General features: G+C 46.5%; 1 protein-coding gene across 1 annotated transcript; it reads left to right on the top strand.

Moving 5' to 3' along the window:
- Positions 1–1,272: 1,272 nt before the first annotated feature.
- On the top strand, positions 1,273–20,317 carry Stip1 (stress induced phosphoprotein 1). Its single transcript, XM_038346980.2, has 14 exons — positions 1,273–1,392; positions 6,794–7,003; positions 7,693–7,834; positions 7,958–8,099; positions 8,810–8,978; positions 12,283–12,409; positions 12,500–12,602; positions 12,779–12,899; positions 15,322–15,418; positions 16,625–16,749; positions 18,695–18,731; positions 18,876–18,979; positions 19,183–19,355; positions 19,865–20,317. The coding sequence occupies exons 1-14, from the start codon at positions 1,384–1,386 to the stop codon at positions 19,935–19,937; spliced, it is 1,632 nt and encodes a 543-aa protein (XP_038202908.1). The 5' UTR covers positions 1,273–1,383; the 3' UTR covers positions 19,938–20,317.
- Positions 20,318–20,978: the final 661 nt, after the last annotated feature.

Genomic DNA, 20,978 nt, shown 5'->3' with positions numbered 1-20,978 from the left:
CTTTCTGCCTGTGCTCTTGGTCATGGTGTCTCTTCACAACCATAGTAAAGCAACTACGAAACAGTATTTTTTTTTTTTTTAAGTTTCTACTTTTAGTTGTGTGTGTGTTCGAATGTGCATGCACTGTGGCTATGGGCAGGTGACCATGAAGGTCAGAGGTGTGGATCCCATGGAGCTGGAGTTGCAGATGGGTGCAAACAGCTCTTTGTGGTGCTGAACTAGGGCCCTTTGGCTGTCCTGGAACTCACACTACAGACCAGGATGGCCTCGAACTCACAGAGATCCGCCTGTTTCTGCTTCCCTCGGTGCTGGGATTAAGGTGTGCCCTACCGCGCCCGGCTCTCTTCCCGTGATCTTAAGCGAGGCAGAAGTAGGTATAACCAACTGAACAGGTAAGAGGTAACCGGAAGGAGAGGGTATGCAATGGCGCCCCAAGCACAGAGAGGGCCACAGAGCCTGAACCCATCATCCAAGCTCTCTCCAGACCGGTCGCTCCTCAGCCTCCATTGTTCCATGAGCCACACGCTAAGCCTGCAACCAAAGGAGCATTTCTATTGGCAGGACCTCGGTGACGGAAGCTCACACCTGAGTTCAGAGATGTGAGACTCCACTGAGGATACGCGGCCGGACAGCCGAGTAACCACGGGGAAAGCACAGGCCCGTCACCTCCCCGCGGCGTTCTTGGCGGGTCTAACAGCCGGGATGTGGGGAAACCTGGCCGGCTAAGACGGTCACCCAGCCTCCTGGTGACCGGCAGTCGCAGACTAACGGAGAAGGGCCCAGTAGGCTGCAGTCAAAGCCTGGGCGACTACTGCTCAGACTCGGGACTCCCATGAACCGCCAGCCGAGCACTCTTTACAGGGCAGCGGCCTAAACCAATCAGGGTCAAGTATGGCCCATTTCCACCCCCACACACCCAATTGAATTTTTTTTCTAAAGGCGGTTCCGAAAAGGAGTCCTTCAACCCAATGAGAGTCGTGGAAATTTCCAGAAAGAACAGGACCAATGGGCGCGGCCAGGTCAGCCACAATTGACGGACTCACCAGCCAATCCCCGTCGTCAAAGCCCGCTCCTCCCTAAATTCGCCCAGCTCTGACATAGGCGGGGCTTGTTGAGAAGTGCCCAATCCCGAGGTGCAGAGGAGGCAGGGCTGGCGAGAAGACCCGCAGAGAACCAATGAAAGAGAAGCCAAAATGATTGACTGGACTTAAAGCCAATAGCAGAGGAGCATAGAGCCCCCTGGACGCGCTCAACCAGTGAGCGGGCGAGGAAGGGGCGGGAACCTGGGGGTCCCGGCAGCTTCTAGTAGGTTCCAGAAGGCGGCGCGTGCGGTTGGGAACGCGGAGCGGACGAATTCGATTCAACGGGGTTCCGGGCCAGGCTATGGAGCAGGTGAAGGGGGAGGGGCGGCCGGGACCCCGGGATAGCGCAAGCCTGGCGGCGGGAAGAAACGGGGAGTCCGAGGCCGTGCCGCGCAGCCGCGGTGAGGGCGTGAGGGCCGCGGCCGAGCGTGTGAGGGGAGAATGGCGAGCGCCTGTCGCCCCCGCGGCCCGCCGAGCGCAGCGGGAGCAGGCCGGGCCGCGGCCGGGCCCCGAGGCTCCTGGGTGCGGGGCGGATTCTGCGCCGGAGACCCCCGTCGGCCGCGACGAACTTGGAGGGATCCGGCGACCGATCACCCCGGCAGCCTTCGGGGAACACGGCAGCTGCGTGCGCCCGGGAAAGGGGCCCGCGCGACTGTGCATGGGAGGCGGGCGCGGACAGTGTCACCGAGTCTTCTGCGGCTCGAGATGCATATGTCGCCCCTCCCCCTCCTTTTTTTGTCCCCCTTTTTTGTTTTTTTTTGGGGGGGGTTGGTAGTGATTTGAGTATCTAACACTTGGAAATTCGGATTCCGATTACACGGGATTTAGTGGTTACATACAGTTGTGAGCGTGAGCCGTAGTGAGCAGCCAGAAGTCCCTGCCTCTCCTCACTCAGCATCTAGGGCACAGAGAGGCGAACCTGCTGTCCTTATCTTAGTGACTAGCTCAGGCCACAGTGGCCCGCTGCTGCCAGAGGCCTGGAGAGGTTTTGTTACCTTGGAAGCTGTCATTGAACCGTTGTGATTCATCCAAATGCGCACAAAAAAGAGAACAGCTTACTACTTTTAACATGATGTACAGAGTAAAACCTTTTGTTCTGGAATAGCCACTGTCAGGGACGCTGGGGTCTCCCTGCTTCATTAGTAAGACTGAAAATGGAGAGATTAACTTTTTGTACCCTTGAAGCAATGAAGTTGTGTGTATGGGGTAGATGGGGTGCAGTACAGGCCCGAAAAACCCAAAACGCTTTTGGAATAAGTAGCAGCTTGCTCTGTTAGAACAAAAAGGGGCTGTTCTCTTTTTTCATTCATTCATTCATTTAGTATGTGGTGCTGGCTCTTGAACCCAGGGCCTAGAACGTTCAGAGCTTATTTACCACAGCTATACACCCATCCCACCCCCCAGGAACAAAACTCTGCCAGCCATTGTACAGTGTGCAAATGTACGTATAGACAGTAAGTGAATGATTGAGCTCAGGACTACAAACTTAGAATAAGGTTGGGCAGATTGGAGTGTTGGAGCCTGGAGAGGACTCAGTGGATAAACAGTGTGATACATAAGAATGAGAACCCGAGACTGGCGGTGGTGGCGGCGGCGCAGGCCTTTAATCCCAGCACTCAGAAGGCGGAGGCAGGCGGATCTCTTGAGTTCTGGGCCAGCCTGGTCTACAGAGCCAGTTCCAGGACAGAACTTACACAGAGAAATCCTGTCTCAGAAAATCAAAAAGAATGAGAATGTGAGTTCAGATTATCAGCACCCACCCAAAAAATTGTGGAGAAGGAAGGATCTCAGTGCTCATTATCCAGTCTGTGAGACCCAGACCCATTGAGAGACTCTGTCTCAAAGAATAAGATAAGAAAGCAATAGAGGAAGACATCCTGACTTCTAATCCTGTTCTATACGTTGGTGTGCACATAAGAAATAAATTTGAATATTGAATTGCGCATTTGAGCTGGGATGGTCCCAGCACTCCAGAGGCAGGCGGATCTTCGTGAGTTCAAGGCCTTGTCTACAGAGTGAGTTCCAGAACAGCCAGGGCTACACAGAGAAAGTTTGTCTTAAAAAATCAAAACAGAAAACCCGGGCAGTAGTAGTGCACACACCTTAAATCCTCGGGGAGGCAGAGGCAGGTGGATCTCTGTGAATTCGAGGTCATCCTGGTCTACAGAATGAGTTCCAGGACAGGCTCCTGAGAAATCCTGTCTCGGATAGAGAGAGAGAGAGAGAGTTCTTTCAGCTAAATCCTACAGTAATGAATAGTTTACATTTTTAAGATTTATTTTTGTCAGGTGTGGTAACACACCCTTAATTCCAGGATTCGGGAGGCAGATGGATCTCAGGACATCTAGAGCTGTGTGGCGAGACCCTGTTTCTTTTCTTTTTTTTTAAACATTTGTTTATTTATTATGTATACAATATTCTGTCTGTGTGTATGCCTGCAGGCCAGAAGAGGGCACCAGACCCCATTACAGATGGTTGTGAGCCACCATGTGGTTGCTGGGAATTGAACTCAGGACCTTTGGAAGAGCAGGCAGCGCTCTTGACCGCTGAGCCATCTCCAGCCCGAGACCCTGTTTCAAAAGCACATTATATGCCTTGGTGTTTGCCTGTATGTATGTGTGTATGAGGGTGTTGGAACCTCTGGAACTGGAGTCACAGACAGTGACAAGCTGCCATGTATTGGGTGCTGGAAATTGAATCTGGGAACAACAGTCCTAGCTGTCCTGGAACTCCCTCTGTAGACCACCACTGCCTAGCATGACACTTTTTTAATGCCAGGTGTTGTGGCACAGGTCTTTATTCCCAATACTTGGGAGGTGGAGGCTGGTAGACCTCTTGAGTTCAAGGCCAGCTTGGTCTACATAATGGAGTTACAAAACAGCCATAGCTATAGAGAGAGAGAGAGATCCTGTCTGCAAACAAAGATGTTTTTATTTGTGTGTATTGGACACTCATGCCCATGGTGACCATCAGACCATCAATGTGGGAACCACCTGGCGGGGAACTGAGTTTCGATCTTCTGGAAGAGTAGTATGTGCTCTTAACCTCTGAACATTCTTTCTAGCCCCCCTACTTTTTTTTTGTTTGTTTGTTTGTTTTTTGTTTTTTGTTTTTCAAGACAGGGTTTCTCTGCAGCTTTTTTAGAGCCTGTCCTGGAACTAGCTCTTGTAGACCAGGCTGGCCTCGAACTCACAGAGATCCGCCTGCCTCTGCCTCCCGAGTGCTGGGATTAAAGGCGTGCGCCACCACCGCCCGGCTCTAGTTTTGTTTTTTTTAATAGGACAGTATGCCCTCAAAGTTTATTTCATTTGAAATACTCATTTGAAAATACTTCATTATGGAGTGTTGAGCTCATGCCTATAAATCCAGCTAGGAGGCTGAGGCAGTAGGCCAGGCCTGGGCTACATAGTGAATTTTAGGTCTGTGTACAAAGAACTAACAGTCAGCTTCCTCTCAATATCAGTTGAGGGGAATTTTCTACCTTTTTTTTCCCCCTTGGCCTTCATTTAAAGAAATGGAATTTTGGGAGTTTCCCATGTCTTTGCTTCTCATCCTTCGTCCCTGAAAATGAGTGCTGAGATTACAAGGCAGACCCAGGTAACCTTTAGGGTCTCTGCTCTATGGAAGTTCCTGTGGTATGCCTTGGGATTCTGAAATCATCTGAAAGAAGTCAATTCTGTCAGTCTGCTGAATCATGAGCCCCATGATAGTTTCCCAATACGTATTGTGATAACTTTAGTACGACTTTGACTCTAGATGGGTTGGCCTGCTGTGCTTGAATTAGGGTTTCGTGTATCCCAGGCTAGCCTTAGACTTAATACTTATATATAGCCAAGGGATGGCCTTGTTTGGCTTCATCTACCTCATAAGTCCTATAATAACATGTATGTGCCTCTGTGTCAGCATGCCTGGTGCCGTGATTCAGCCTGGGGCTTTGACTACTAAGTGAGCTATGTCCCCACTCCAGTGACATGACATAAGTATGTATCCTACTATGCTCATTGTGTGCTCTGTGCTGTCATTTTGTTGTTTATTTTTCTTTTTTTAATATTTATTTATTATGTATACAATATTCTGTCTGTGTGTATGCCTGCAGGCCAGAAGAGGGCACCAGACCCCATTACAGATGGTTGGGAGCCACCATGTGGTTGCCAGGAATTGAACTCAGGACCTTTGGAAGAGCAGTCAGTGCTCTCAACCTCTGAGCCATCTCTCCAGCCCCATGTTGTTTATTTTTCAAGACAAGGTTTTTCTTTGTAGCTCTGGCTGTCCTTGAACTCACTCTGGAGACCAGACTGGCCTTGAACTCACAAAGATCCTCCTGTCTCTGCCTCTTGAGTGCTGGGATCAAAGGCGTGTGCCACCACCACTCTACCTGTTCTTGTATTTTACAGGGAGCTGTAAAGGTATAGTTCTCCCTTAGCTAGGCTTATGTGAAGTTCTGGTGTTTGTTTTTGTGGTTGGTTTTTTTGTTTTTCCAGACAGGGTTTCTCTGTGTAGTCCTGGCTATCTATCCTAGGACTTGCTCTGTAAACCAGACTGCCCTTAAACTCAAGAGATCTGCCTGGGATTAAAGGTGTGCGCTACAACAGCCTGACACTATGAAGTTCTTGACCTTTTGTAGGTCAACACTATTAAGAAAAATCCTTTAAACACACAGATAATGAAAAGAAGAGCCCTTGTGAAGGGCAGTGGTCATACACACCTTTAATCCCAGCACTCGGGAGGCAGAAGCAAGCTCTACACTGAGTTCCAGGACAGCCAGGTCTTTATAGAGAAACCCTGTCTCGGAGAGCCCTTTTAGATCTCTAATCTCAGCTAGTGCGGGCCAGAACAGGAAGATGTCAAGTTCAAGACTAAACCTTCGCAATTAAACTGAGATTGTCTAAAAGTTATGAAGGGAAGTGGGGAAAGGTATGGTTTTGTGTTGAACTCTGCTTAAGCAAGGTCTCTTCACTTTATGAAGCTCCTTGGCAACCAAGAGAACGGGATTGAATGATATTTGTCTTCATCCTCTCATCTCTTTCTTAATGGAGTAATAAGTAGCATTGGTAAGGACTAGCTCTACCCTTCAGGGTCAGCACAGTAAACTTTGCTGATAATAGGAGATGAATTATGGCTGTAAAGCCATAATAAGCATAGAGGAATGGAAGCTTCTTTTCCTGAAGCTTGTAGAGTAGGGGCCTGGTGGGGTGTGCAGTTGTACACATGGTGGAAGTTATAGGACAATTTTGTGGAGTTGGTTCTCTTCTCCCCTTACTAAGTATCAAACTTAGATTGTTAGGCTTGAGTGTTTTATCACACCGAGCCATCTCATTGTGTCCTCATCTTGAGTTTTTTGATGGTTTCCAGTGTTCAACCTCGGCCTTTGAGTACTCTACTGGCTGCTCAGTCATGTATCTGAGCATACCTTAGTGCTTCCTGCACTCAGTTTACCATTCAGCTCCTTGGAAAGCTTTGGCAAGTGAATTTGCTTTTCAAAGGAAGCTTGTGCTCTGGAGTTCTCTGCTGACCGGAAGTCTTCTTGCTCCTGCTTTGATTTCCCTGCTAGCTTCCAAAGGTGTGGGAGAATGTGCATGGGTTAGCATTTTTCTTTCTTGTTTGGTAGTAGCCAGTGAGTTGATCCTTAGGAAGAGTAAGTATAATCTCCACTCCAGAGGAGAGAATGAGTGTTACGGAGTAAAGCTATATTGATGCCTTCCTTTCCTCAGGTGAATGAGCTAAAGGAGAAGGGCAATAAGGCCCTGAGTGCTGGGAACATCGATGATGCCTTACAGTGCTACTCTGAGGCAATTAAACTAGATCCGCAGAACCATGTGCTCTATAGCAATCGCTCTGCAGCCTATGCCAAGAAAGGAGACTACCAGAAGGCCTATGAGGATGGCTGCAAGACTGTTGACCTGAAGCCTGACTGGGGCAAGGTAAGCTAGATAGTTGGGCTCTGCACAGTTTTCATAAGGACTTTGGGTCTGGTCTGTAGTCCCTTTTTAGCAGGCCCTCCTGACTTGTCTGCTCACCCTGTCTGAAGGTTGAAGGTTAACACTTACCTCACCAAGTCTGTTACCATCAGTAGTAAAAACAGACTGTACTGATAAGAAATAAAACAGTGCTAAAGAAACTGACAACTTGTAGCCATGGTTACATGGGGGTTTATGCGCCTTTATCCGCATCCTTTTAGTATCAGCACTGGTGCCGTATCCTTTTGCTGTTTGCTGATTAGCCTTCGTGTCAATATCATTTGGGTCTAAAAAGTGCATGCTTTCAACCCAGCAGTTGGAACTAGACACAGGAGGTGGTTGAGGCCCCCTGGAGTACATAATGAGACCCTTTCTCAAGAAGTGGGGGTGGTGAGCTGACTCAGAGTACTGGCAGCTCTTTCGGGGGATCTGGGTTTAATTTTCAGCACCCACGTGGTGGCTTAGAACTGTCTTTAACTCAAGTCCCAGGGCGTCCAGTGCCCTCTTCTGGCCTCTGTAGACAGCAGGCACACAGATACACGTGCAGGAAGACACCTGTATGGGTTAATAAAAACAAAACTCTAGTTTTTTTGAGTTTATCTGAATTTGCCTGTGTATGACCTCTGTTTTCTATAATGTTTGGGGGTATTAAGGGTTATTCAAGAAAAGCAGCAGCCCTTGAGTTCCTAAACCGGTTTGAAGAAGCCAAACGAACCTACGAAGAGGGTTTAAAACATGAAGCAAATAACCTCCAGCTCAAGGAGGGTTTGCAGAACATGGAGGCCAGGTTGGCAGGTAGGTGCTCTTTAATGTAATAGGATTAAAAACAGTCTTGTCCTCCCCAAAGTGAAGGTGATGGTGGTGGGAGATGTAGTAACTCAAGTAAACATTTTATGGTGGTGTACTTCATTTGGACAGAGAGGAAATTCATGAATCCTTTCAACTTGCCTAATCTGTACCAAAAGTTGGAGAACGATCCCAGGACAAGGACGCTGCTCAATGACCCTACCTACCGGGAACTCATAGAACAGCTAAGGAACAAACCTTCAGACCTGGGCACGTAAGTAGAGGCAACAGGAACTCTTGTCAGAAGCTCTCTGGTTCGGAACACAGGTTTTTCTGCCTTTACTTCTTTACCACTGAATAGGGCAGATTTTGTAATTGGTGTAGAAAGGGTCTAATAGCTTATAATAGCACTCTGGAATGATTGTTACAACGCTGTCTCTTCTAGAATTCTAGCATGGTTTATTTATAGTACTCGGGAGGAGAGGCAGGTGGATCTCTGAGTTTGAGGCTATCCTGGTCTACAAGAGCTAGTTCCAGGACAGGCTCAAAAGCCACAGAGAAACCTGGTCTCAAAAAACCAAAAAAAAAAAATTTATTTGAAATTATTTGTGTTTGCCGGGTATGGTAGCACAAACCTTTAATCCCTACACTCAGGTAGCAGAGGCAGGTGAGTCCAAGACTAGCCTGATCTACAAAGAGAGTTCCATGACAGCCAGGGCTGTTATACAGAGAAAAATTGTCCCAAAAATAAATAAATAAATTTTTTTAGCAAGTATGTCTGTTTATATCTGTATGTGGGAATGTGCATGTGAGTGCAGGTGCCTGAGACGACCAGAGATGTTGGGGTCTTCTGGAGCCAAAGTTTCAGAAGGTTGGGAGCTGCCCAGAATGGGTGCTGGGAACAGAACATGAGTCTGAAGAGCAGTGTACTTTCCTAACTGTGGAGACATTTCTCTATCCCATTCTTTCTTCCCATCAATCCAGGAAAATACAAGACCCACGGATCATGACTACTCTCAGTGTCCTCCTTGGGGTTGATCTGGGCAGTATGGATGAAGAGGAAGAGGCAGCAACACCCCCACCCCCACCCCCTCCCAAAAAGGAGGCCAAGCCAGAACCAATGGAAGAAGATCTTCCAGAGAATAAAAAACAGGTCTTATTTTTTTTCTCCTCTAAACTATCAAGCATTTATATATAGCCAAACCAATTAGAAATAAGAATATTAAATGGGTATGTCTGCAGATTATAGCTGAGAAATGGTTTGGTTGCTGGTGACATGGCCCAGTTTGTGGAATGCCTGCCTAGTATGCATGACGCGCCAGGTTAGAGACTTTTAGAAATAGTTTCATTTTATATCCAGGGCTGGCTTTAAGCTCAGGATGGGTCTCCTCCCAATTGCTGGGAATTAGTAAGTTTTTCTGTCTTATTTGGTTTGCTGTTAGTGTTGAGAACATGGTCTTCATATTATGTCTGTGTACCACATTCATAACTAGTGTCCATGGAGGCCCGAAGAGGGTCAGATCCCTGGAACTGGAGTTACATATAGGTGATTATAAGCTGCTGTCCTTTGCAAGTGCTTACCTGCTGAGCCATCTTTCCAGGACTACCACCCTCATGTCTTAGTTCTTCCTTATTTATTATTTCATGTATATTGGTGTTTTGCCTGCATGTATGCCAGTAGGAAGATGTTGAATTCCCTAGAACTAGAGTTAACATTCTGCACCCTCTAGAAGAGCAGCCAGTGTTCTTAACCGCCGAGCTAATCTCTTCGGCCTCCTGGCTTAATTCTTTTTTGGTTTTTCAAAACAGGGTTTCTCCATGTACCCTGCCTGTACTGGAACTCACTTTGTAGGCCAAGCTGGCCTTGAACTCAGATCTGCCTGGCCTGGCTTAATTCTTTACATGGATTTAGGGAAATTAAATTCAAATCTTGTGTCTACAAGGCAAGCACTTTACCAGCTGACTTCTTAGCTCTCTCTCTGCAGCCCATAGTTTTGAGTACTTAGTATGTGCTAAGATTACTTGAGTGGGGCTGGAGAGATGGCTCAGAGGTTAAGGGCACTGGCTGCTCTTCCAGAGGTTCTGAGTTCAATTCCCAGCAACCACATGGTGGCTCACAACCATCTGTAATGAGATCTGGTGCCCTCTTCTGGCCTGCAAGCAAACATCCAGACAAAATGCTGTATACATAATAAATAAATAAATCTTTTTTTAAAAAAAAAACAACTTGCTTGCTTTTCTCTTAAAAAAAAAAAAGATCACATGAGTGGCTGAGGAGGATGACCTGCTAGTGCTTTAGTGCTTTGAGACCAATCTGGGCAACACAGTGAAATTGTACCAGAAAGAAAAAAAGTTACTTAAAATACATCAGAGGGCTAGTGAGATGGCTCAGTAAGTAGGTAAAAACAGTTGCTGCTAAACTTAAACCTGATATTCCTCCCTGAAACCCACATGGTAAAAGGAGAGAACTATTTTGCAAGATGTCCTTTTTGACCTCCATACAAACACCATGGCACATGGGCTTATGTACATAAATAGGTAAATTAATAGGGGCTTGGAGAGAGTTGAACAATTAAGAACAGTTGTTTCAGAGGATTTGGGTTTGATTCCCAGCACCCACTTGGTGAGTTAAAACCATCAGTAACTCCAGTTCCAGAGATCTGATACCCTCTTCTTTCCTCTTTGGGCAAAACAGTCATAAATCTTTTAAAAAATAAAAATTTTAAGCTTGTTTTGTCACAGGGTTTCTTTTTTTTGTTTGTTTGTCTTTTGTTTTTGTTTTTCGAGACAGGGTTTCTCTGCAGCTTTAGAGCCTGTCCTGGAGCTAGCTCTTGTAGACCAGGCTGGTCTCAAACTCACAGAGATCCGCCTGCCTCTGCCTCCCAAGTGCTGGGATTAAAGGCGTGCGCCACCACCGCCCGGCTGTGTCACAGGGTTTCTTATAGGCCTGGCTGGCCTTGAACTCAGAGATCCACCTGGGAGTGTTGGGACTAAAGGCACGTGCCATCACCGCCTGACCCTGACCACCTTTTTTTTTTTTTTTCCAAATGTGATAAGTGTTTGCCTGTATATATGTATCTGTACCACATGCATCCCTGGTGCCTGTGGAGGTCAATGGAAGTTGTCAGATACTCTGGAGCTGGAGTTAAAATGAACAGTTGTGAACCATTATGTGGGTGTTGGGGAACTGAACTCGGGTCTTCCGCAATAGTCAGAAGTGCTCTTAATTGCTGAGCCAACTCTCCAGCCCCTAGAAAAATGTTTTTTAAAAATGGTATATAGAATACAAGCTGGAGAGAAGTTAAGAACACTGATTCTTCCATAGGTCCTGAGTTCCCAGCAACTGCATGGTGGCTCACAGCCATCTCTAATGAGTTCTGGCGCCCTCTTTTGGCCTGTAGGCACACATATATACAGAACACTATATATAATAAATTAATAAATCTTTAAAAAATAATATATAAAATATATCAGAATGCCTGTGGTTGCAGGAGGGTCATAAGTTAGAAGCCAGCCTATCAGGCAGACCTCTGAGTTCAAGGCCACCCTGGTCTACAGCGCAAGTTCCAGAATAGACAGGGCTACACAGAGAAACCCTGACTCGAGAAAACCAAAAAAGAAGGAAAAAAAGAAGCCAGCCTGTGTTGCATAGAGACCCTGGTTTTTTGTTTGTAGGTGTAGGAATGAAAAGAATGCTCTTTACAAGCCATTTTGTAGTAATGCTGAATTTCTGAGTGAGTGAGCAGTGAAAATGAACCCTCACCACATGCTGCAAGCGTGAGCTTGAGTAGAACAGATTGTGGTCCCGGCTATGGTCCAGGTGTGGTGTCTGCATCAGTCCTGGGGCTTTGGCCTCCTGATTGCATGTGGTGGGTGGTGGGTGTACACTTAGCAACACTCTTCCAGAGCAAGAGACACGTGCTAAAGAATTGTGTTTCCCTTCTTGTAGTCAGGAACAGCAGATTGTTGTCAAATTTAGTACCCTTAAACTGGTGAGTGTTGGTTGCTCAGCGTGTCTCAGCTGGAAAAGGGCCCTCCGTGTAGGTGGAGAGAGTGATATTGAAGATTGCTGTTCCTGTGGCCCTTTCTGATCATCTTACCATGCTATCAGATTTCAAGATAGCCACAACAGCCAGCTTGCTGTGGCTAAAAACCTGACAGATTATACCGCCATGCTCAGTTGCTTTGAGTTAGAGATTTCCTCTTTCTCAGAAAACCCCTTTGCTGCCTGGTGAGGATCCAAGATGGGAAAGAGCAGTTTCAGGGTCAGAAATTAAAGTTCACTTTAATGCTCACTCGCTTGACTGGTGTGAAGAGGCCTTTTCAAGGGAGAACCTACTTCCTGGTCATGTTGGTGGCACATGCTAATTGATACTGTGACAGAGCATGGTCTCTGCTGCTGCTATTGCTGTCATCTGGAAGAGATGCTAAGCACTCACTTTTCCAACCCCATTTAGGCACTGAAAGAAAAAGAGATGGGAAATGATGCCTACAAGAAGAAAGATTTTGACAAGGCCTTGAAGCATTATGACAGGGCCAAGGAACTGGACCCTACCAATATGACTTACATAACTAATCAAGCAGGTGAGACCCAGAACCAGTGACGAGAGAGCTGATGGGCACTCTTGAGGGGGGAAACAAGGACTGACTGTTTCTTACCCATTTGCCTGGCAGCTGTGCACTTTGAGAAAGGCGACTACAACAAGTGCCGGGAGCTGTGTGAGAAGGCCATTGAAGTGGGCAGAGAGAACCGAGAGGACTACCGACAGATTGCCAAGTATGCTACTGAACAACCCCCCATGCTCAGGGCCGGGAGAAGGTTGTGGGGCTGAGACCCTTGTTGAGAGGGAAGAACGTCTAGGCTGCGGGCCAACTGCTTGTATTTTCTTCGCGGTCTAACCTTGTTTCTGCATGGCTGCCCTTAACATGCTTTTTCCCTCTTATTTTCATCAGAGCTTATGCCCGAATTGGCAATTCCTATTTCAAAGAAGAAAAGTACAAGGATGCTATCCATTTCTACAATAAATCTCTGGCAGAGCACCGAACCCCAGACGTGCTCAAGAAGTGCCAGCAGGTGGGTCTGAAAAGAAGAGGGTTATCGTGTCCTCTTGTATTGGTTTCTCAAGACAGGATTTTTTTGTGTATGTAGCCTTGAGCCTTAACTGTCCTGGAACTAGCTCTATAGACCAGTCTGGCCTTGAACTAATAGAGAGATCAACCTGTTTCTGCTTGGTAATATATTATGAAGGAAATGCTCAGAGCCTTTTGTCAAGGTTTTGATGTTATTGTTAAACTTTTTTTCCCTTATCATTTTGGAAGGATTGTTAAGATTGGATCTCTCTGTTATGTAGTCTTGGCTGTCCTGGAACTCTATGTATAGACCAGATTGGTGTCAAATTCACAGAAATCCACCTGTCCGCCTCCTGAACGCTGGGATTATAAACTTGCACCACCATGCCTGGTCTCATTTTTAACATTTTGGTAACCAGAGTGGTATGATACCATTTGTAATCAATAATGTAGAGGGGTGTCTTACACTCTTCTGTTGCTATGAAGAGACACTGTGATCAAGGCAACTCTTAGAAAAGAAAGCATTTAATTGGGATGCTTGCTTGCTCACAGTTTCAGAGGTTTAGTTCATTGTCATGGGAAGCATGGTGACGTGTAGGCAGGTTCTGGCACAGTAGCTGAGAACTACATTCTGATCTATTGGTGAAGAGACAGATTGGGCCTGGCATGGGCTTTTGAAGCCTCAAAGCCAACGAACTTCCTTCAGTGACACACTTCCCTCAGCAAGGCCTCACCTCCCAGTCCTTCTAATTCTTTCGAATAATGCCCTATCTTCTTCCCTCCCCCCACCCAATAACTAAGCATTCAAATATATGAGCTTATGAGTCATCCTTATTCAAGCCACCACAGGCAGTAATTTCAAAAAGATTTGTCAAGCTTAGCATGGTGGTACGTGACCTACTCTGGAGTCAAGATAGTAGTAGTTCAAAATCAGCCTGGGTAACATAGTGAAGGATCTCAACCTGTCCTTCATTAGGCCACTCCCCCCCCCAAAAAAATACTGTCTGAAAATTAATTGTGCTGTGTTTTGCTTTCATAAAATCATTCTCTTTTCTTCATTTGTTGGGTATGGGGGGGGCAGGGGTGTCGAGACAGGGTTAAAAGATCCACATGCCTCTGCCTTACAAGTGCTGGGATTAAAGGCTTGCGCTACCACCGCCCGGCTTCATTTGTTGTTTTTGTTTTTTTTTTTGTTTTGTTTTGTTTTGGTTTGGTTTGGTTTGGTTTGGTTTTTCGAGACAGGGTTTCCCTGTAGGTTCTAGAGCCTGTCCTGGAACTAGCTCTTGTAAACCAGGCTGGCCTCGAACTCAGAGATCCGCCTGCCTCTGCCTCCCGAGTGCTGGGATTAAAGGCGTGCGCCACCACCGCCCGGCTTCATTTGTTGTTTTTAACATTTTATACATTTATTTGTGTAGGGGTAGGTACATGCCCTGCCCTGTGGGTGCTGGGAATTGAACCTGGGTCCTTTGGAATCTTCAAAGGTCCTAAGTTCAATTCCCAGCAACCACATGGTGGCTCACAACCATCTGTAATGAGATCTGGTGCCCTTTTGAAAGAGACCTTGTCAGTCGTCCTCATCAACTGAAGAAGACTCTGAAACCCAGTATGGGCTGCCCATGCATGCTTCAGCTTTGCCGGGGCGTAAATTTCATTTCAGATTTCATTTTCAGGTACATGCCACAATGTAGGTATGGAGATCAGAGGACAACTTTGGGTGGGTAGTTCTCTTCTTCCACCATCTTGGCAGATTGTCCCATCATATAGAGCCTGTGTTGTTTTGTTTGTTTGTTTGTTGAGACAGGGATGCAAAGCCTAAACTATCTTCCCATGACCTTAAATTAAATTCTTTATAATTCTGCCTCTACCACATGAGAGCTGAGATCACGGGTTTGAGCTACCATGACAGAGTTGTGCAGTACTGCTGTTTGGGTGTAGGCCTTCATATATGTTAAGCAAGTACTTTACCAGCTAAAGTACATCCCCATCATATATGCAAGTACTACTCTCCTAACAGTGTACCTTGTTAAGTAGAAATGCTTTTTTAAAAAGCGGGATATTTTTGTAATGCCTATATGCTTCACCGAGCAACATCCTCAGCCCAGGAATGAGATGAAAAATCTCGCTATAGAACTCTGAAAATCAAAATCCTAATTGAGGCCACCTAAAGGGCTCAGCAGATTAGGGTACTTGGCCAATATGGCCTGATGACCTGAGTTCAGTCCATTAGAACCCACATGTTCCAGGGAACTTCAAGAGAGTAAAGTCCTCCAATCTTCACGGGCATTGTAGTGTGCAGACTTGTGTACTCACATGTACACACATGCAAATGTAAAACGAAATTTAAATTCTAATTTGGCTTTTTGGTTCAGTCCGTGTTCAGATGTTAGTGCGAGTTTAAATTACTCTAGCAATGGTTATCTTTTTAGGCAGAGAAAATCCTGAAGGAGCAAGAGCGACTGGCCTACATCAACCCTGACTTGGCTTTGGAGGAAAAGAACAAGGGCAACGAATGCTTCCAGAAAGGTATCAGCCCTGTCCATGAGACCTTGACTCCAGTGTATGGCTTTCTGTGCCTGTGCAGGATACAATTGTCAGGAGAGGGGAAGGTAGCCTAAGTAGCTTTTTGGCTATCATAAAAGTCCTCTTTTGCTGAGTGTTGGTGGCTTTGGTGGGGATTGCAAGACAGAATTTCACTGTGTTAATACTATCTGTCCTTGAACTCGCTCTATAAACCAGACTGACCTCAAACTCAGATTCACCTGCCTCTGCCTCCCGAGTGTTGGGTGTGCACCACTACAGCCCAGCCAATTTTTGGGGTCAGGGATGGTTTGTGCTTTTAATCCTAATGCTCAGATAAAGACAGGAACTCTTGAGTTCTCCAGGCTTGGCTACAAAAAGGATTAGGCCAGGGCTGGAGAGATGGCTCAGTAGTTAAGAGCATTGACTGTTCTTCCAGAGGACCTGAGTTCAAATTCCCAGCAACCACACGGCAGGGCATGTACCACGTGGTGGCTCACAACCATCTCTAATGAGATCTGGCGCCCTCTTCTGGCCTTCAGGCATACATGGAGGCAGAACGTTGTGCACATAATAAATAAATAAATAATCTTTTAAAAAAAAGGATCGGGAAGCAGAGGCAGGCGGATCTCTGAGTTCTAGGCCAGCTTGGTCTACAAGAGCTAGTTCCAGGACAGGCTCTAGAAACTACAGGGAAACCCTGTCTTGAAAAACCAAAAGGATTAGGCCATACCAGGCGGTGGTGGTGCATGCCTTTAATCCTAACACTTGGGAGCAGAGGCAGGCAAATTTCTATGAGTTTGAGGGCAGCCAGCTCTACAGAGCTAGTTAAAAAAAGAAAGAAAAAAGGTTTAGGACAGCTGTTGGCGCTTAGTAAGACCTAGTCTCAAACAAAAATCCTTTCATTTGTTGGGGGGATGGAATCTAGTGTGTTGACTAAGGTAAACTGTCTACCACTGACCTATATTCTCAGTCACTAAATACCCTGGTGTCAGGGTATACACATGTAATCTCAGCAACTGGGATCCAGAACAACTTGAGTAAGATCTTGTGTCAAAATAACAGAAGCAAATCATCCTTAGTTAGCAGTACGTGATGGTGCACACTTAAAATTCTATCACTCAAGAGGCCGAGGTAGGACTGCAGCCTGGGCTTTGAATTGAGTTCCAAGCCAACTGAGCTAATAGAAATTGTCGTTATGTAACTATCTAGGGGACTACCCCCAGGCCATGAAGCATTACACAGAAGCCATTAAACGGAACCCAAGAGATGCCAAACTGTACAGTAACCGAGCTGCCTGCTACACCAAGCTCCTGGAGTTTCAGCTGGCACTCAAGGTGAGGCCTGGGGAGTTCTGTTGGGGGAGGGGGTGTTAGTTGTGAGATCTGGAGTTACTCTAAGCCTTTGCAGGGGGCCAGACCGCTCTTTCTGTCTCCTCAGCAGGTTAATAATGTTATTACTCGGGTCTGGGTTGGCAGTAGGTGGTGCTTGTGGGGAGTTAGAAGCCTGTGTCTGCCTGACTCCAGCCCTTCAAAATCAGTGGTTGAGCCGGGCGGTGTTGGTGCATGCCTTTAATCTCAGCACTCAGAAGGCAGAGGCAGGCGGATCTCTGTGAGCTTGAGGCCAGCCTGGTTCCTGGTTCAAGGCCAGAACTAGTTCCAGCACAGCCAGGGCTACATAGAGAAACTGTTTCAAAAAAAGAAAAAAAAATCAGAAATCAGTGTTGAGCTACATAAGTTTCTGTGGCTCCTCTGCCCTCCATGAATCCCTTGGTGCCTTTTCCTCCATTCTTCCTTAATGTTTCTTCCTTTCCTGTCTTCATTTTTTCTCTCTCTTCTTTAAGTGTGTATGAGTGCTTTGTCTATGTATATGTATGTGTACCAGATGTGTGTCTGGTGTACTCAGGGGTAAGAAGAGAGCATTGGAGCCCCTAGAATAGGAATTATGTGTGGCTGCAAGTTACCAGGTGAGCGCTGGAAACTAACTGAAGTCCTTGAAGAACAGCAACTCTCCAGCCCTCTTTTCTATTTTTCTTAATATTCTTCTTTTAGTTCATGCTGACTTCAAACACCATTCTTGTTCCTTGGCCTCTTGTTAACTGTATAGTAAGTAGCTACCATGCCTTGTAGCAAGTTTTGTTGTCAGCCATCAATCAGCTCATAAATAACTACACGGAGACTTCTTATTACTCATGAAAGCTCGGCCTTAGCTTGTTCCACTAGCTCTTATAACTTAAATCAACCCATTTATATTAATCTGTTTTGCCTTGTCCCTTTTTACCCTTCTTTCATTCTGTATGTCCCATTCCCTCCATGTCTCCTTGGTGTCTGACGCTGTCCTAGATTCATTGCCTCCTTTCTCTCTGCCTGGAAGTCCTATACTTCCTGAGTAGCTATTGACTGTATGTAAGTGGTTGTAGGCCAGTGATAACCTACAAACCTTGGAGTTTTTCCTCAGGAGCTATAGGCAGGGTGTTTCACTGAGATTACAAGTGTACATTATCATGCCTGGCTTCTTACATGGGTACCGGAGAGTGAATGCAGTTCTTCATCCTTGCACTCTGACTCAGCCAGCTACCACTCCCTGATTTTGTTTTTGTTTTGTGACAGGGTCCCACTAGAATAAGCCCAGGCTGACTTCTAATTTGAAGTCCTCCTTGTCTTGCCTGACAACTTGAGTTTTGTTTTTGACACCATTATCTGTGGGGGATAGCCTAAAAATGACATCACTGTAGTTAGGACTGCAGGAGTGGTGCATGGCAGCTCTAAGGGGTAAAGATTTGACTCAGGTGTCAGCAGTACTTTTCCTTCCTAACTTTCTGTTTATTTTTAAGAATCTATTTTAATCTATTTAAGAATTTATTTTTAACTTATCTGTTTTATTTTTAAGAATCTCATGGAACTCTGACAGGTCTAGAACTCACAGATCATTTATTTCAATTTCTGCTTGTCCAAAGTATGTAAGGCTCTTTGAACACAAGACTGAAGGTAGTGAGTGTCATTTGTGTGTGTGCTCTCAAATAGAAGTGTCCTACCCATTTATATTGCCCGTAGCAACCAGCCTTCAGTCTAGTGATCAGCATGTGGGATGATGATGTGGAGCTTTCTGTCCTGGTCCTCTTGCCCAGCTTTCTCCTTTCCTTTTTAACTTGCTCTCCAGGAACCCAGGGCAAGAGCAGGAGAGTCAAAGCGAAAACCTCTGGCTCCTTTGCAGGGCACGGTGGCTGGCTACCAAGCACCTTGGAGGGAAAAGAGCCTAATGAAAACTTTTCTTTCTTCCTAGGACTGTGAGGAATGCATCCAGCTGGAGCCAACCTTCAGTGAGTGCCTTTCATTTTTCTCCTGTGCCCCTGATTTTGTTCCAAGAGATTATTAAGGTTAAAGGCTTTGGGGCATATAGGCAGAAGCGGGGGAACCAACAGCCTGGAACTATTGAGTCGGTACCTCACTTCTCCTGTTTGTAGTCAAGGGTTACACACGGAAAGCAGCTGCCCTGGAAGCCATGAAGGACTATACGAAAGCCATGGATGTGTACCAGAAGGCACTAGACCTGGACTCCAGCTGTAAGGTGGGCTGCTGCTGCCCTGCAAGGGTCACCCTACCTATTTCTCCTTTGGGTGTTTTCTGTGGTCCTTCGTATCCTTCCACGTGCTTTAGTTTCTCTGTCCCTCTTTCTTTTCCTTTGCTAGTGAGCTGTTATTTTTGGACCTGCTGAAGCAGTGGGCCAGGTAATGTTGACTCCTGCCTCTCTTGGTGTTTTCTGGAATGTAGGAGGCAGCAGATGGTTACCAGCGCTGTATGATGGCACAGTACAACAGACATGACAGCCCTGAGGATGTGAAGCGGCGGGCCATGGCCGACCCTGAGGTGCAGCAGATTATGAGTGACCCAGCCATGAGACTCATCCTGGAGCAGATGCAAAAGGACCCCCAGGCTCTGAGCGAGTAAGTCTAGTTGGAGTGTTGGGGAAATAAGAGGGATGTGTCCAGGTAGAATTCTGTCCATCATGTTTTTAAAGATGTATATTTAGGTGATGTGTATGAACATTTTGCCTTTGTGTGTATATGTGTACCACATGCATGCCTGGTGCTTGAAAAGGTCAGAAGAGGGTATCAAGACCTCTTTAGAACTAGATTTGTGGAGGGCTATGAGCCACTGTGGGTGCTAGGAACCAAGCCAAAGTCTACAAGAGCAGTGAGTGTCCTTAGCCATCTCTTCATCGATAACTGATCTCTTGATTAACTGAAAAGGTTGGCAGTGCAGAGGCTTTCTTTCTGTTAGTCTGACAGCCTTTTTTGCTAGGTTTACAGCTGTGTTGGCACATAGTAGGACAGGCAGGCTCGCAGAGCTGCCTGCACAGGGTCTTTCATTTGAGCTTGCCAGGGACTTGGGTAGAGGGAAATAGCAGCTCTATAAGAATAAGCTCCAGTTAACTCCCATCTTTTCTCCTTAGACACTTAAAGAACCCTGTAATAGCACAGAAGATCCAGAAGCTGATGGATGTGGGTCTGATCGCAATTCGGTGATAACTTGCTTTTCCCCTCTTCCCTTCGCCAATGTGGAAAGGCGAGCTGGGACGGTGGCGAGCAGCACTGGGCAGGGGGGGAGAAAGGCTTATCTTTATATTTATACATGCCTGCAAGGAAGACAGACTCATCCAGCGCCACCTTGGGCCCTCTCAGCACACGCATGGTCTCTTCACTGCTGCCCTCGAGTATCCTTCCCTGCCCTCCCCAAACTCGTCTCTGTCTCGGCTGCTCCCCTATAGTTGGTTATTTTTTATTTGGGGGCAGTGGGAGCATACGGGGAGGGGAGGATATTCTTCCCAACCTGGGGTCCCAGCTGTCTTCACTTGTTACCCCACGTCCTTCAATAAAACAAGCCAGTCAGGCGTGGTTATATGTTGCTATGGTCTCCAGTGAGTTTTTTGTTTTTTCCCTTAAAAAACACAGCAGTTCTGGGTTGGGTTTCTTCCTGGTGGCCTTGAAAAAAAGGTGACTGAAAAATGAGTTGAGTGGCCACTAGGTGGAAGTGTTGCTCAACAATTGAAGACCTGCAGGCTCATCAGCTTTGAGTTGATGCTCATGCTTCACACTTTGTACACTTTGAAGTACAGTCTGAGTAAACCAGCTAGCTACAGAGAATGCTAGACCCAACCCAGAGCCAAAGTGGATCAGAAAGCCAATTTGAAAACACTGCTGCTAACAGCTCCTGCTGCCCTCGCCCTTAGAGAGAGAGCATAGTCCTAAGCCTTAACACCATTGTCTTTCTCCCACCCTCTGGCCAACGCTGAACTTCCTCATCTGCTACCAGAAGGTTGCTTTCTGGGCTAGCAAGATGCTGAGGCCAGCAGCAGGCTATACTTCCCTCTCCTGTGTTTGCATAAACTGACTTCCTGTCCCATCCCCAGTCCCTGAGACTCCCCAGAGCAGCCTTACCTCCACGGGTTGACTGCCGCCAAGGTCATTAACCCCAAACAGGCTGGGTTCCTGCTCTGCTAGCACTAAGGGTCTTGCACTTAGAGCAGTTGGCATCCCAGTGTCAGAGGTGGGCATGGGACTGTTAGG

The sequence above is a fragment of the Arvicola amphibius genome, chromosome 1, assembly GCF_903992535.2.
Source record: "Arvicola amphibius chromosome 1, mArvAmp1.2, whole genome shotgun sequence".
In the NCBI taxonomy this organism is placed as follows: domain Eukaryota; kingdom Metazoa; phylum Chordata; class Mammalia; order Rodentia; family Cricetidae; genus Arvicola; species Arvicola amphibius.
Note: the sequence above shows the minus strand (reverse complement) of the source record. Positions and strands in the feature narration are given on the sequence as shown.